The sequence below is a fragment of the Hippocampus comes genome, unplaced genomic scaffold, assembly GCF_001891065.2.
Source record: "Hippocampus comes isolate QL1 unplaced genomic scaffold, H_comes_QL1_v1.1 scaffold128, whole genome shotgun sequence".
Lineage (NCBI taxonomy): Eukaryota > Metazoa > Chordata > Actinopteri > Syngnathiformes > Syngnathidae > Hippocampus > Hippocampus comes.
This window is the reverse complement of record NW_017805852.1, coordinates 111,981-127,803: the sequence shown is the minus strand read 5'-3', so window position 1 is coordinate 127,803 and position 15,823 is coordinate 111,981. Positions and strand designations below refer to the sequence as shown.

Sequence of the window (15,823 nt, the reverse complement as noted above, 5' to 3'; positions counted from 1 at the left end):
AGGAAGTCCTCATCCTGCTTTGGTTCCTCGTTCTGTTTGGGTGGCATTTTGTCGGGTCTCGTTGCTAGCCGGTTGTATGCTGAGGGAGAATCTTTTATGTGATTTTTTTTTTTCTTTTAACATCTGACGTGACACCGAACGCGTGAGCTGGGGCTCGGGACTGCTGCAGGCGCTTTCGAGTGCCTCGTTGCTGCAGCATGGAAAAAACCCCGGATGAGCCGGCGGAATACGTTCCAGTCGCCGGAGCCTTTCAGCAGATGCTCACGGCTCAAAATTGTAGTTCAACGTAGGCGTTAAGAAAAATGCAAAACTAGTTTGCGATTGCCTCAGCAGATATACGTGACGATTTTTTTACGTCATTCGAAATAATGCAGGTTGGTTAGCAACACTCTTGTTGTTGGCGATTTGTCAACTTTGCAAGGCATTTCTTTTCACTTGATGATCTCGAATGTACATAATTACATCACAGACTGTAATGTACACAGTCGACACTCCCAATGTACGAATTTCTATCCCACTGAGGGTTCTTTACGCCTCCATTGTAGGACATTTATCCGTGAGGACCGCGTGTGCGTGTACACCACGAGAGCGCGGCACCACCGGGAGTGAAACTTTTGGGTCACGCTGACAGTCGGCGACCAGCCTGACATTGCGTGCGTCCGCTCGGTGGACTTAAAAGCGGCGTTTGATGCGCGCTTAGAAAAAAAAAAAAGCTGTCAGCACTCCCGCCGCACTTTAGTGAGGAGTTATGAGCTCATTGCGTCGCCGCTTCGAGCCGGCCGGCGAGAGTCAAAACAAAGTCAAAATGTTCAATAGGCGAGCGGGCTGGAAAAGTTCCACAGGAGAGGAAGGCGGACTCACCTTGCACAATACAAAAGATCCGAACAGCTTGAAATATTGTTGTCGGTCCGGATATGCCCGGAACGCCTCACCGGGGGAGGCGTCCAGGAAGCATCGTAATCTGATGCCCGAGCCACCTCATCTTCACAGATTTTCATTGACAAACGAAGGACTTCGGCAAATGTGCAGCGTTGCGTGAACTCCAACTAAGAGTGACTAACGAAAAGTCTGAAGCGAGCACCCTGTCAGGTGAAGAACTGTACCAGTGAGGTCTTCTTTTTTTAGTGATGTTATACGACAGTCCCGCATTTACTGAAAACAAGAGCGTGACAATCGGCGAGGACGAAGGCATACTTCAAAAAGTAGCCCAAAAGAAATGCTCTGAAATGTTAAATGCTTTTCTGTTGGTATGAACTTTTTTTCTTTCTTTTAAATTTTTTTTTTTTTTGTGGACCAGGGCAAGGAGAAAAACGCACTGGCTTGAACGCTTTAGGGTGCCTCGTTGTTGGCTCTGAGTGCTTTCGCGTCGTGCAAAGAAACATGGAAGAGCGATGAGGGAGAATCTTTTTTTTTCTTTCAACATCCGACTTGACCGCCAACGTGTGAACTGGGACGACGACCTTCTGTAGGCGCTTTAGAGTGCCACATTGTTGCAGCGCGGAAAAGATCCAAGGTGAGTCTGTCCACGAGACACAAGAAAAGGGAATTTGCGCCCCCCTAGTGCCGTCGCCGTGTGTCGAAAAGACGTAGGGTGGCTGTTTCTCGGGGGGCTGACGGAATTGTCAAAGTTATTTATCGTAAACATGGAGAGGAAAAGGTCAACGCCATCAAGTACACAATTGCAAAAAAAACAAAGAAAAAAAGAGCAAATTATTTTTTGTGAAATGACTTCTCCTATGTTGTTATTTTATGGGGGAAGGTGGCCATCGGGGGGGGGGGTCAAGTTACAATTGGAAATTGTCACCAACCTCTCGTGTGACCATCAGGTCTTGAATGAGCCCTTTTAATTTTCCTCACAACTGCCACCTTGCACAAAAACAAAAACGATGTCAAATCTTCAGCAAATAACAAGGGGGGGGGGGTGAACACGGTGCAAGTCGTGGGACCATGACGAGACTTCCTTTTCAACTTCCGTTGCACTTATTGGGCGGGGGTGCGAAAGTGACGAAGACTGTTCCAGTCCGTCAAAGGTGTGTGCAGACGCGCACACGCATGCACACCCTTTCCAAGGACACCGTGCGTGCATGCGTGCACACGCGTGTGTAAAGATCACGCGTGTCAAAGCGGGCGAGTGACTTATTAAATGTCGCTCAGATCAATTCTTAATCACCCGTGTGTCCGTCCGTGTACAAACAGCTCTCTTAAAGCGCGCGCGCGCACGCACACACGCATCAACGTCATCCAAGCAAATTAGTCACGACAACGCGAGAGGAAATACAAGCAAGCGAGTAATTAGCACAAGGACGCCGAAATGTCGAGCTTGCTGCGCGTCACTGTTGAAATTCACGTCGCGATACCTTTTCACTTCGAAATCAACCCGAGGTGCGCGACTTGGCCAACGCCGCCGATTTTTGGAGAGTCTTCAAAAAAAGAAAAAAAAACTGACGTTTTTTGTTTTTTTGGTTCTTTTTTTTTTTTTTTCTCCACATTAAAGGTATTTGAAGTCACCATACAGACTGTCAAGAACGTTTTATTCTCGACATCAAAGACAATTTGGCCCCCCTCGAATAACTTGGAAGTCCAATCAGGAGCGAGAACATGATTCATGTTTTTGTGGGCGTGCCGAAAACGTGGACTCAATCTTTAGCAGCAAGCACACCCTCAAAGACGCGCGCGCACGCACGCATTGAAATGAGTGTCCTCTGCTGCCCGGCGTTATTGATCGCACTTAAAGAGCGGGGCTCCTGTCGGACGGCGCGAGGAAATCATTTCCGGATTGAAAGTGCCACAGCGAGCGTGCGTTTCATTTGCGCTTCCCGAGGACAAAGGCGACGCCACGTCGGGGGAATCAATCTTCTAACTTTGGCCGCACCGGCGCATTCCTCCGCTCCGGCGGTGGTGGCGCCGGCTAGCGCGCGCGTTAGCGCGGCCCGCCGCCACTTTCAAGTTTTTACGGCCGGATGAATTTGCCACATTTGTGCGCCATAAACTTGACGGCTTTACCGCCCGTATAGATTTAACTTTGTTGTCTTTGTGCACACTCGAATTCTTTCATTGGATTTGGAAAAGAGAGCCTGTTTTCATTTGAGCCACTCATGAAGCGAGCGGACTTTTTTATTTTTGTACACATCAAAGAAGAGAAATGTTGCATACTTGACTTGGTTAGCGTTCAAAGGCAGTTGACTCAAGATGATCAAAATCGGGCCTGTGCGTGTGTGTGTGTGTGTGGGGGGGGGGGTCCATGACAATCCCAATGTAAATGTGACATGAAGCATCAAAGACAATTGTTGAGTCGGCATCATTTGTTTTGTAAACGTCGGAATGGGCTCGGTTAACACTGCCAAAGACATGTTGCGGTCGGAGATTGAAAATGCGTTCGTATAAACATCAAAGACAATTTACAGTCTTGAATTCACCTAATGGGACATGTTTTTTCAAACGTTGAATAAACGTATGCTAACAAAGCTAGCATGCATTGTTTTGTGAGCATCAACGACAAGTGGAATCTTCAAGGAACATGGCGAAGACGCTTTAGAGTCTAAACTAAACAAGCTTGCATCTTTTAATAAATGCCCCAAACATTTTTGTCTTCACAAAAAAAAAACCCCGCCAATTTAGATTCTTTTTTTTTTTTTTTTTTTTTGCAAACAGGCACTTTTTAGTCTCTGTACAAATTAACATTGCTGAAAACAACAAAGGCAATTCAGAGTCAAGGTAATTATGATTATTATTATAATTTTTTTTTAACAAACACCAAAGCAATGTCGATGTTTCGATAAACCCAGATAATTTAGTCAATGTCCACGTACTTGTGTAAAAATCGAAGACAATTTAGATTCGATGTAAGTTTTTCTTTGTCTGCAACAAAGATGCTGTTTTCTAAACATCTAAGAATGTGTAATCAGCATCCGTGTTTTTGTCAACATCAAAGAAGTCTTTCATTTTTAATCCGCCGACAGCACTTAGTTGTGTTTTTATTTTATTTTATTTTATTTTATGAAAGAGTTGAGTCATACAAAGTCAAGTCCCGAGTTTTGACTGAACCTAACGAAGCTGCTGCACACGCTCCAATACTTGCCGGAGTTCAATCTCGGTAATGTGAATCACTCAGGAGCCATCAGTCGGAAAAATGAGCCAAAAACAAGCACCGCCGTGGAAACTTGTCAAAGGAGGCCATTTTTAACCAAGCTTTGGAAATTTCCGCCATCATCGTCGTTGTCATCATCATCATCATTACCGAGGAGGCCAGTAACGTAATGAATGGAGTCATTAGAGGCTCCGCTGCTCAAAATGAATTAAAACCACACAGGGACGAGATTTCTGCGAAGTTTAGGAAGATTTTATCGGCGAGCTCTTAGCCCAGTAAAAGTTGAGACCTGGACTACATGCCACAAGGACAATAAAAAAACTGAAAATAAAAACACTTGGCCAACAAGCCCTTCCTTCACAAAGCTGATGTGACATTTGTTTTGTTTTTTTCCATCGCAAGCCTTACGAAACTTCGAAGAGAATAAAAGCTTCAATGAAGCTAGCTTTTCGCTAACGTCAAAGACACTGATGCCACGTTTTTGTCAACAACAAAGTCAATTAATTGAGAGCTGCAAAATGCGTTCTCCTAAACTTGAACCATTTAGTCTTCCATTTTTTTTTTTTTTTTACAACATAATTTATATCTTTGTAAAAATTTACAAGATTGCAGTCTTTGATGAACCCATCCCGTGTTTTTGGGAAACATCAAAGACAATTTAGTCTTCCACTTTTTCGACGTTTTGGAAACATTGAAGAAAACGTCACTGATTTCCTCGAACATCTCCACTTTTGTTCGTCATCGACAAAACGAGCGGACGTGCATCAAAGAACCCAAATGTTCTTTTTCTCAACGTCGCAACCTTTGATGAAAATACCGTGTGCATTTCCCGAAATATCAAAGACGGATCAGAGTCAAAGAACGTGCCTCCTCCTTCTTTCAAAAACGGAGTTTATGATGAAGAAGCTATTTGGTCCCATATCAAAGACACTTACTTTGAGCACGTGGACGTCGGCCGAGCTGCAGCTGAGCGAGTCGTCCACTTCCCTCACCTGGCCGTCTGTCCCCACCGTCACCAGCTTAACGGGCAGAGACACCCGGCGACCAGTCAGGATGGCCGTGTTCAACACCTCCGTGTCCTATCCCACACACACACACACACACACACACACACACACACACACGCATTATGTTACAAACTATGACGAGACATTGCTCCTTGCGTGTGTCGTCATTCTGCGCTCTTGCTCCATTTTTTTCAGGTGACTCGAACCGAGCTTGCAAATTGAATACTCAGAATTTCCTAGCAGTCGCTTGTTAAGTCAAAGCACGTTCGTTCGATGGCCCAGACTCGAACTAAGCTGCAACAAACGATTTTTCATCGAAAAAATATTTTTCAACATCAGGCAATTATTGTGTCGTCGGTGATGAATCGGTTTCTTCAAAACGTGGCATTATTTCAAATCAACAGTGGAGAAAAGGTACAAATATAAAGAGCTAATGTGTTCTGTGACTGATTTCATAGACATACATGTCATGAAATCAGCAAAAATGTTGCAGGTTGCTTTCCAAAGTAAAAGCAGATGTTTGCAAAGGCCTTATTTTGAAAAACACCACATCCAGTATTCAGTCTGTTCTGAACGGGTTTATTTGACTCATTCTGAGGATTTGGATCATTTGACATGAAGCAACGTCCCGACAAATGAATTGATGATCAAAATAGCTTTCAATTCATTTCATGATTGATTAGCTGTCGATGAATCGGTTGGCGGATCCATCGCTAGACCTCAGGCACATGTTTTGCTCAACACGAGAGGACCAAACGCTGATGATTATAATCAGAGCGCTGGAGTGCGATTAGACGCTTGCCGACCTGCCGGCGTCCATCTCGATTAGACGCCGGCACTCTTTCAAAAGGGGGCATTTATCCACACACAAACACACACGCACGCACTCATGATTATGGGTTATTGTTTGTCGATGGCAGCTTTGTGAGTGTTATTAGACCCGCCAGGGCAACTCAGCCACCATAAATAACCATAAAAATACAGAAAATGAACTGCACTGCTTCCACAAAACAGTCCTGCTTCGTTTTAGAGGGTTAGCGGTGCGGCATAACTTAGCATAGCTTAGCATGGTAGTGCAGAGCGTCGCATAGCATTGCAGATGATGTATTTGTTAACATTATTTCGAACATTTTTTTGTGTGTGTGTGTGTGTGTGTATACATCACTAACCATTTAACGCTGAAAAAAAAAACTATATCTTTAAAGACCCGAGTGTCCGTTTGTTGTGACGTCAATACCAACGCAAAGACCCCAAAATGTGTGCTTTTGGACACATCAAAGATCATCTAGTCATTTCAAGACCCCAAAGTACACATTTTAATCCTGTGGAAAAACAACGGCGAGTGCGAAATGTTTGGCGCGCGAGAAGCAGGTGAGGAACAGGTGAGGAGGAGGCGGCCAGGAGAGAATAAAGAGGATTAAAAGCATGACAAAGACAATTAAAAGAGAAGGTTTTTTTTGGGGGAGGGTGCGGGGGGAGCATCCAGTACCGAAAGAAGATATCAAGGAAAAGGTTCTGCCTGCAGGCTGAGTGGGAAGAGAGATGTTTACCCGCCGTGCATGCATCATGTGATGAAATGTGTCGATAAGATCACATCCGCATTGTCGCTATCTTGACTGCGGGCTGCAAGTGCACCGTGATGTCACCCAGTGGCTACTCAAGGCGTCGGTTCTCGTTGTTGTTGTTGTTGTTGTTGTGTCCCCAGACACACTGATGCACCAGATTAGCAACACACACGATCATTGCGTCGTTGACAAGCATCGCCGGTTGAGATCTTTTTTTTCCCTTTTTCTCTAGGAAAATGTAAATGTCTCAAATGTATTCAGGTGCATGCGTGTACGCACTTGAGTGAGTCTGAGAAAGACAGCGCACACAACCATTAGCATGCCTGCGCGCCTGTGCGTGCGTGTGTGTGTGTGTGTGTGTGTGTGTGTGTGTGTGTGTGTGTGTGTGTGTGTGTGTGTGTGTGTGTGTGTGTGTGTGTGTGCTGAGAAAAGTGACTGTTGAAGGTAGCAATCTAAACTCATTTGGTCCCAATTAAAAGACTGTCAAAGTCTTGTTAAGTATACAAACTTGAATTTGAATTTCAAGTAATTATGGTTCTATTGACTGCGGAATAAGTTGTACAAACAAAGTTTCAACGGAGAAAGAATAATACCCAATTTAAATTATGGTGGTTATTTAAAAAGCAAGCTAAATGATAGTGATGGGAAAATGAAGCTTCAAATTTGCTTCATGAACCAGTTGTATATTTTTTTTACTCCTCTTGATGGCACTGTTGCTTTAAATAAGGGGGTTTAGAAATGGCAGTGTGCTTTCAGCCCAATGTGCCATCTTAGAGGAGTCAAAGAAGTGTTAAGCTTTTTTGATTATTTTTGCTAACCCCGGGTGCTGTTTGCAACTGTTCAGAATTCCCCCAGTTGCCGATCACAATATAATTCACAACAGGATTGAGCTCGTTTTTTTTTAATTATTAAAAACAAAAAAAACTGGCAATTGACTAGGGGTGTGTCGACTTTTACATCCATGAAAATGTATCTGCTAGGTCTTCCAGTAGCCCACATAAAAAGCAACCTCTTAAATGTTGTTTTATCACACAACTGTGAGACCGTCTCACGGCCTTTTATCCCGTCGATTCGTTCGCGTGATTTACCGTCCACTTGCCGTGCGCGCTCGCTCGCTCTCGCTCCTCCTCTCTCATTTTTGCCGCTCACACCAGTCGAGATGCTCGTAAAAAGGACAATAATAAGAATCAAATCAAAAGTGCTTTAATTTGTGCGCGGCCATGCGGAGAGATGTGAAGCCATCTGAAACATATGGCGACTCACGCCTCCTCCCTCCTTGTGGGGACGTGTGTGTGTGTGTTTGTTGTTTACGGCGTGACATGGCATTAATAAGCAGTAAAGTCAGCGGAGGTGCACGCGCGTGCAAATCTGATGTGCAGCTTGTTAAAGGACCAATTGCAATTTTTTTTTATGAGCACGGAAATGTTGAGACATCAAACGTGTGATTCATGGGCGGCCGAGCGTGCACGCTTGGCAGTCGCTTCATTAGGTACACCAGGACGAAACCCGTGACCACGATTGTTTTTTTTCGTTGTAGTACAATTCACTGCAAGTGCACGGCGGCGTACTAAGATCATTTGACACTGTGCAGAAGGTAGCCAATGGGAACGGAGCATTGCCATGGTCCTGGGCGCACCGCCCTCGTGGTGGATTGAGTCACATTTGGGTTGGAAAATAACACAAATGAATTGACAAGAAATAAAACCACCATCATCATCCTCATCAGTAGCACAGTGAGCTAACTTGTCATGCGAAAGACGCAAATTAGCATTCCGGTGACCGTAATTCAAATCCTCGAAAGAAGTGCTGCTTTGTGCGCACAAGGAAAACACAAAACTTGAACCCGGCTGCCCACCCATCGCCCAATATTCCCATTTTACACGATGACTTTGTTGTATCTTTCAGCGACCAAGCAGGAAAACGCCAGAAAAACGGTGTGCGATCTGTCAGGGATAAATGCCTATTATCACGACGACAATGTTCATTACCATCAGATTATTAAGCCTCAGGCTTGTTGAGTTGGCGGCGGCGGTGTGTGTGTGTGTGTGTGTGTGTGTGTGTGTGTGTGCGCTGTCATCAAGTGTGTTGTTGGACAGAGTAATTACTTGGAGCAAACAGTGACACGCTGCTTGCTTGTGATCTGTCAGACCCCAAAATGAATCACCACCACTCGGACAAAACTAACGGGACATTTTTTAAGCCCAAAAGAACGGGCGGTGTCCGCAAACTTTTGTCCTGAATGTCAATCGTGTTGCTCGTGCAAGAAGCTAGCGAAACAGTCTTTGCTTTGCGCTCCCTTTGGTCAAAGAGGACATCGGGAATTTATACGCCCAAAGCCCAAGATCATCCGCTTTTTGCAAGGAGTGGGACTGAGACAGAATGACATTGCAACATTTGCGAGGTCACTTTTGTTTGAAGCGCGGCAAAGAAGCACGAACGAGTTAGACGACGTTGAATAAATAAAAGATGGCCGACAAGAACAGCATTCATTCCTTCCCTCTCAGACCCTGTGGGACGCTTGGGCTTTTACTTTTAGCGGCGGGGAGCGAGCGAGGACGCATAATGGCGGCGGTCGGAGACATGATAGACCATTATTACTGATGTGCTAAAACACTAGCAGATCCTTTCCCGACCTCCCTTGGCTTTGATGTAGCGTAGACCCCCCTGTAACCCCCCCTACCAGCCCCCTGCTAACAAGCTAACAAGTAGGCTGCTCTTTACCTTGTTTTAGCTTCAGCCACTCAGAGGCACATCCTGACCATTCCCTGTGGGGGAAGTTATTTTCAAACCCGTACGAATCGCACGAACATATCAACGGACCGATGGAAAGACAAACTGACCAACCGATCGACTGATAAACAACATGATCAGGAGACAGACGGACGGACTGACCGAGGGAACTGAGGACACTATTTGTTGAGACTCGGTTGGTGGAATACTTTCCCATTCTTTCTCAATGTTGTTCACCAATCCGGGGGTCTCCGTTGTCATATTTTACGCTTTAGATTTTTACGCACTGTACCTTCATTGTCATGTGAAGTCTTATCACATTTTGTTTGTCACATTTGAACAATAACAAAACAAACAAAAACAAATGGGAGGGGAAAAACATGAGATTTACGTTTCTGATTGTTTTGGAGTGCAGGCTGCAGTGGTGTTTTTGTCTGTCTGGTGTGTTGCAACGGCAGATGCCCCACCACGCCAAATTGGCTTTTCTCACCGGGGTTTTGCTGTCTGAAGGAGGGGCTATCAGGCCAGATTAGCTTGCCGCTAATGGAAGCGAGAGAGCTTTCAAAAGCATCTGCAGCAGCTGGATGCCCCATTTCTTTCTTTTGTTTTTTTTTTACCTCTCGGTGACGATTTTTTGCTTTGGGCAAACGGGAAAGGTCCCTTTTAATCCACGAAAATGTAAGGATTCATTTCATATGATTACAAATGTCAGTTCTTCGCGTTTGTTGAAACACTATTGCAAGATATGAAAGAAGAAGGGGATAAACTATGTACAGAAGAAGAAAGAATGGCTTGCTCTATCATAAAGTGAGCCAGGTATGGAAAAAGAAAATGAAAAGTAGACCATCTGGCGACGTACAGAAAAAGAAGGAATGATTCAGGTGTAGAAGATGAGGAGAATAGGTGAAGAAGATCGATTCAGTCGGTATAGAAGAGGAAGAGGAGGACAAAGGAGTAGGTTTGGAAGATTAACAACCAGGTAGATAAAGAAGGGAAGTTGACCTGCGCGAGCGGTACGATGCCCTGGATGTCGGCGTTGCTGACGTAGAGGTGCGAGACTCTCTCGGCGGAGGCCGGCGCTCCCGACGCGTATTCCACGCTCCAGTGCAAAGTTTGGGTGGGAGCCAAGGTGATCACGTTGTCCACCTCGAAGTCCAACTGCATCACCTCGTAAGACGGACTCTCCAACCTGGGGGAGGGAAAATGATACGGTGCGATTAGCTATTATCAGCAACCAGGAACCTGCCTGTTAACTAAAATAAACGCTTGTTTTGTTTTGTTTTTTGTCAGGAGTTTTATTTCTTGCATTTTATTTTGCATGCCTCCTGCCCAAGATGATAAAACAAAACAACACATTCGAATTGCAGGATCCCGAGAAACAGGAAGTAACCTCCTAACATACGTATAAATCCACAAAAAAAATGTTTGTGGGGGATTTATTTTGTTGTTTAGATAACCTTAGACATGTCCGAATTGTCAAAGAACAACAATAATAACAATATTGATCAAAAAAGTACACTCCGTTCTCCTCAGTCAACCAGGAAGTAACCTGCTAGCTAAAATACAAGCTAGCAAAGCGTTTTACAATTGAACATACAAACGAAATTACAGTATTGTGCAATATTTATTTTCCCTTTTTTCTCATTTCAGTAACAATAACTTCCCAACAATCAAAAACGATACATTCCTGTGCATCTTATGTCATCCTCCAAGTCGTCTCCTGCTAACATGCGCACCAAGCCAAGTGCAATTTTCCCCACCTTTTAACACGTTTTAGACATCTCGATAAGACTTTAATCAACTTTTTTTTTTTCTACTTGTGTCATTAAAATTAAGGAGAGAAAATAAAGAGCGTAAACTCTTTCATTGATTGGTTCTCGCAGCTGCGCCTCAGTGCTCCGCAGCCTCAAGTCAAGTCAGCTTATTCAGAAAATGACAAGAAAATTGATGAAAACACAGCTGGATATCCATATAGCGTGTGAGTGCGTGTGTGCGCGCACGTGGGCATGGCAGGGGCAGGAGTAGGAGTCAAATAACTTAACGGCACATTTGAGCAGCGTCATAAGCGTAATCACGGCCTTTATTGTTATATTGCTAGCAAAAAAAAAACAAGCGGGATTGAAATGCTCCGCTTTAACTGTGACTTTATGTATCAGTTTAAAAAAAAAGTTGAAAAAAGAAAGATGGTTACAATCTGTCCCTGTCATTTCCACGCATAAGAAAAGCTAAAAGGAGAGGCAGCGTGTTAAACGCGCGTCTGCGGGGGAGGTGTAATCGCTGGTGCGGAAAAAGCAATGTGTCCACACTGACAGCTGCATCCAGGTGTTCGCCATGTCTACAAAACAACACTTTTACAACAAAAACAAAACAAAAACGAAATGAAATCTTTCAAGGGAACACAGCTTGGCACACTGCTGTTTGCGTAGCATAATTAGCTTGCAGTTACAAGCAGCGAGTGTCGTACTCAGTTGCTAGCATAACATTGCTAGCTCACAGTTGGACATACGATCATGAGCACAAAGTAAAGGACAAATGTCCCTCATTGTATTGCAGTTCGCTTAATACATTGTGCACATCACTGATTTATAATTTTTTTGTTGCTCAACTGCCCATCTCTGGCAAAAGAAATGTTATCTTACTAAATGTAGCCTAGTTTTGAAAAAAAAAAATTGACATCCATAACAGGTGATGTGGAGGTTAGAAAAAAACTGCAGGTGCTCTTTTAATAGTTTTATGAAACAAAATGTAAAATATTGCACGCAGTAGTCAACGTCACATTACATCGAGCACAGCTTGACCAGCTAACATGCAATGGTTAGCTTAGCATTGGTTAGCTACACAACAGCCGGTTTTTCGAAGCTTATTATTCAAAAAAATAAATAAATAAAAATTGTGCCCATGAATGATGATCACTTTTGATTGACAGCTCTGACGGCAGATGACAATTTACATTTTAATGCCTTTAATTTACGTTTCCATCTCCATTACAACAAAAGTGGCAGACAATATTTTTTATATTTATATATTTATATGTCCATTAGCACAAATTAATTTTACGGCTCACATTTATCGAGACAATTTGCATTGATGATTAGGACCACCCCCCCCCCATCCCCCCCAGTGATCAGATGGCAGAAATACAAGTGTTGCTTTTTAAATGATATTATCATCATAATTAGCAAAAGGAGCTGACGGCATTTTTAAAATGTTAATTTTAATAGCTTTTCAGCATTCCCATCACTTCTTTAATGACATACCAATAATTAAAAACTGAGAAAATGGACTTGCAGAGGAAAGCGCTTGCTATAAAAAAAAAAAAAAAAAAAACTAAATACAATCTCCCAGATTTATGAGCATTTAATTCGCATCAACACTTAAGTTATATGTATTGTTGCTATTGTAAAACATAAATTCTACAACTTTGGCTAATACGACATACCCAGAAACTGAAGAAAACTAATTTGCCACTACTTGGCAAATAAATACAGAAATAAAAATGTAACTTTGGCAATAACTAAAACATCAATGAAAAAAAGAAAGTAAAAATAAATTGTCAAGTAACGTGTGAAAAAAATGAATCAATAATACATAAATAAATACAAATGCACAATTATCTTGGTCAAAATAAGACAAATACAATTAAAAATTGAAATTTGACACAAAAAAAAAAACACGTACAAAAAGAAATCAATGAAGCTGGAAAAGGTAAGAAAAAACTTGAAACAAAATTGCCTAGCAGATATTTCAAATGAATAAATATGAACGTGGCAAGCAAATAATTTCTTTTAAATGGCCACGTTAAAAAAACTGATTTAAAACCTGTCACTAATCCCTACAAACTGAGATACACACATACACACAATTTTTGGGAGGAGGAGTTGGAAGCAAGGACCAGTCCACCTACCTGTCTCGCACAGGCACGCACGCACACACACACACACACACACACACACACACACACACACACACACACACACGGGGCTGTCAGAAGTGTGTTTGTGACATGAACAAGAAAAGACGGTAAAATGACATCAGGCAGAACCACAAGTCGACAGCACTGTCGCACAACAGTGTGTGTGCGCATGTGTGTGTGTTTGTGTGTGTGTGTGTTTTTATGCGCGACATAGCTGGTCACAGCCATGCCGTGCCTCCTGTCAGTTTGTGCTAACACAAGCGTGTCAGAGTGAAAGGACGCGCGCACACAAACACACACACACACCATGTTGCGCATTCTGTAACACAACTGAGTGGCTGACACATGCTGTGTTGAGTTACGTGTGTGCGTGCGTGTGTGTGTGTGTGTGTGTGTGTGTGTGTGTGTGTGTGTGTGTGTGTGTGAGAGAGAGAGACCGAGAGAGAGATATGTTACACACACAGCGGAGGTGTCACAGCAGCCGCTTTACATGGAAATGAAGTCAGCATGTATGTAAAATATATACGCGCATATATTACACTGTGTGTGTGTGTGTGTGTGTGTGTGTGTGTGTGTGTGTGTGTGTGTGTGTGTGTGTCCAAGCTGTCAGTCAGCTTGCACGTAAAGGACAGTGTGGACATTGGAGGAATGATCTTGCAGAAGAGAAAGGACATGCACCCACGCGGATGCACATGCACGAGCGCACTAGAAAATCAGTAGAAGACCTCCGCCAAGGTGGCACCGGTAACAGAAGTACATGACCCTGTGCTCTAATGACTTAAAAACAAAAAAACAAAACGAAGCAATTAGCAAACTATCTACTGTCGCTCATCACCCAACCAACTATCTATCTATTTAATCAATAAACCTAGCCAACATGATGACTACCTTCTTATCTACCTAATCAACTAAACTTCTAGCAAACAGATGGATTCAGCAACTAGCCACCGATATCTACTTACCAACCAACTAAGCAACCAACCCACTAATCAAGTAACATATTAAACAACGGACTTAGCGACCAAGTCAACCAACTCGCTAATTGACGAGCCAATGATCTACCTATGTTCAACCTACCCCGTACTCACCTCCAAAGCAACTAACACAGGCTACTAACCTGTTTGCCACCTAACCTGCCGACTGAGAACGCTAACTGCCAATCTACTAGTGCAGCAACTAACTGCCTACCTACCTCATCAACTAATGTGCTAAACAACTAACTGGTTAGCTGGGTCCCTGCCTGTCTGCTACCTACCTCATCAACGAACGTACTAAAAACTTAGCCGCCTCCCTACCTCCTTCAGCTTATGTACCAAACGATTAGCCACCTACCAACCTGCCCGCCAACTAACACCCAAACTAACAAATAGACTAAGAAGCTAGTCACCTAGCTAACCACTTACCGAACTCAACCATGAGCTAATAAAAATACAAACTACCTACCGACAACCTACAGACTTAATCATCTACGAACCAACTAATATGCTAAGCAGCTAGCCACCGAAAGACGTGTTGTCCTTGTTGTGCTCCATCGTGATTGCCGGCCTCCAATTTCTCCTCTTGTGTTGTTGTAGCCCACGAGAGGACGAGCGAGTAAATGTAGTAGTGGGAGAGATCCACCATCACCATCTTATTGCACATCACACATGCTACGACATGCGCCCCCCCCCCAACCCGCAGAGACCCCCAAGCGGGCACAGGTTGTCTCCTTGCATCACCCAGCCTATGGAGAAGCACCCCCCACCACCTCCACCCTCGTACACGTTAGCAAGTGTGACACACACTTAAACAAGCACCCCCCCACACACACACTCCCCCCCGCACATGCAACATGTAAATGCTTTTAGGGGGAGGCCGCCTCGTGCGTGTGCATGCATCAAACATCTCCCACTGCGAGTTGTTTTTTCTTTATTTTTCTTTAAATGCAGCCGAAAGCTTTCACGAGCGCGGCGGGGTGCCGGCATAGCAAAGATGAAATTGTTGAAGGGGGTGAAAAAAAAAAAAAAAAAAGCTGAGAAACAATGGCAGGAGATGGTGAAATTGTTAAAATGTGCTGGTTTACTTGTTAGGATTTCAAACGGGGAGCAGAAAGGAAAGTTTTGCTCCAATGATGACGCCATTTTTGTGCCCCCAAAAAACTTGATCTATAGACAGATAGAAGCACAGAAAATTAACATTTTTGGTGGGGCAGGGGACTTTTTATTTATTTTTCTCATTGGGACTTTTCTTGTTTTAAAATGCCATTTTTCTTGAACAAAATCGAATCGCAAAATCAAACTTTGTGGAGAGTCGCCTCATCTACTGGCCCAACATCATCAAGACAAACTTGATGCTATTTTGCTACAGGATGAGATTTTCGAGGTGTCATCTCAGCGAGCCATTTTTCCACCTTGGGCCGCTCGCGACGTTTGTAAATATGGGCTAAAAGTAGCGGGTCGGGCGCGGGCCGGATACGCCAGCGCAATGGCGCGCATCCCCGCACACCTCCAATTGACGAGCATTTTCCTTCCAGGAGAAATAG

The 15,823-nt window shown here is 43.7% G+C and overlaps 1 protein-coding gene across 1 annotated transcript in view; it reads right to left on the bottom strand.

Annotated features, from left to right (window-relative positions):
• LOC109526936 (transmembrane protein 132C) overlaps positions 1–10,712 on the bottom strand; it is a 21,671-nt gene extending 10,959 nt beyond the window's left edge. Inside the window, exons 1-2 of the mRNA XM_019888526.1 lie at positions 10,392–10,712; positions 5,023–5,166 (exon numbers count right to left, since the gene is read on the bottom strand). Coding sequence (XP_019744085.1) covers positions 5,023–5,166; positions 10,392–10,553 — 306 coding nt within the window. The 5' untranslated portion in view covers positions 10,554–10,712. The remainder of the gene's footprint in view (positions 1–5,022; positions 5,167–10,391) is intronic.
• Positions 10,713–15,823: the final 5,111 nt, after the last annotated feature.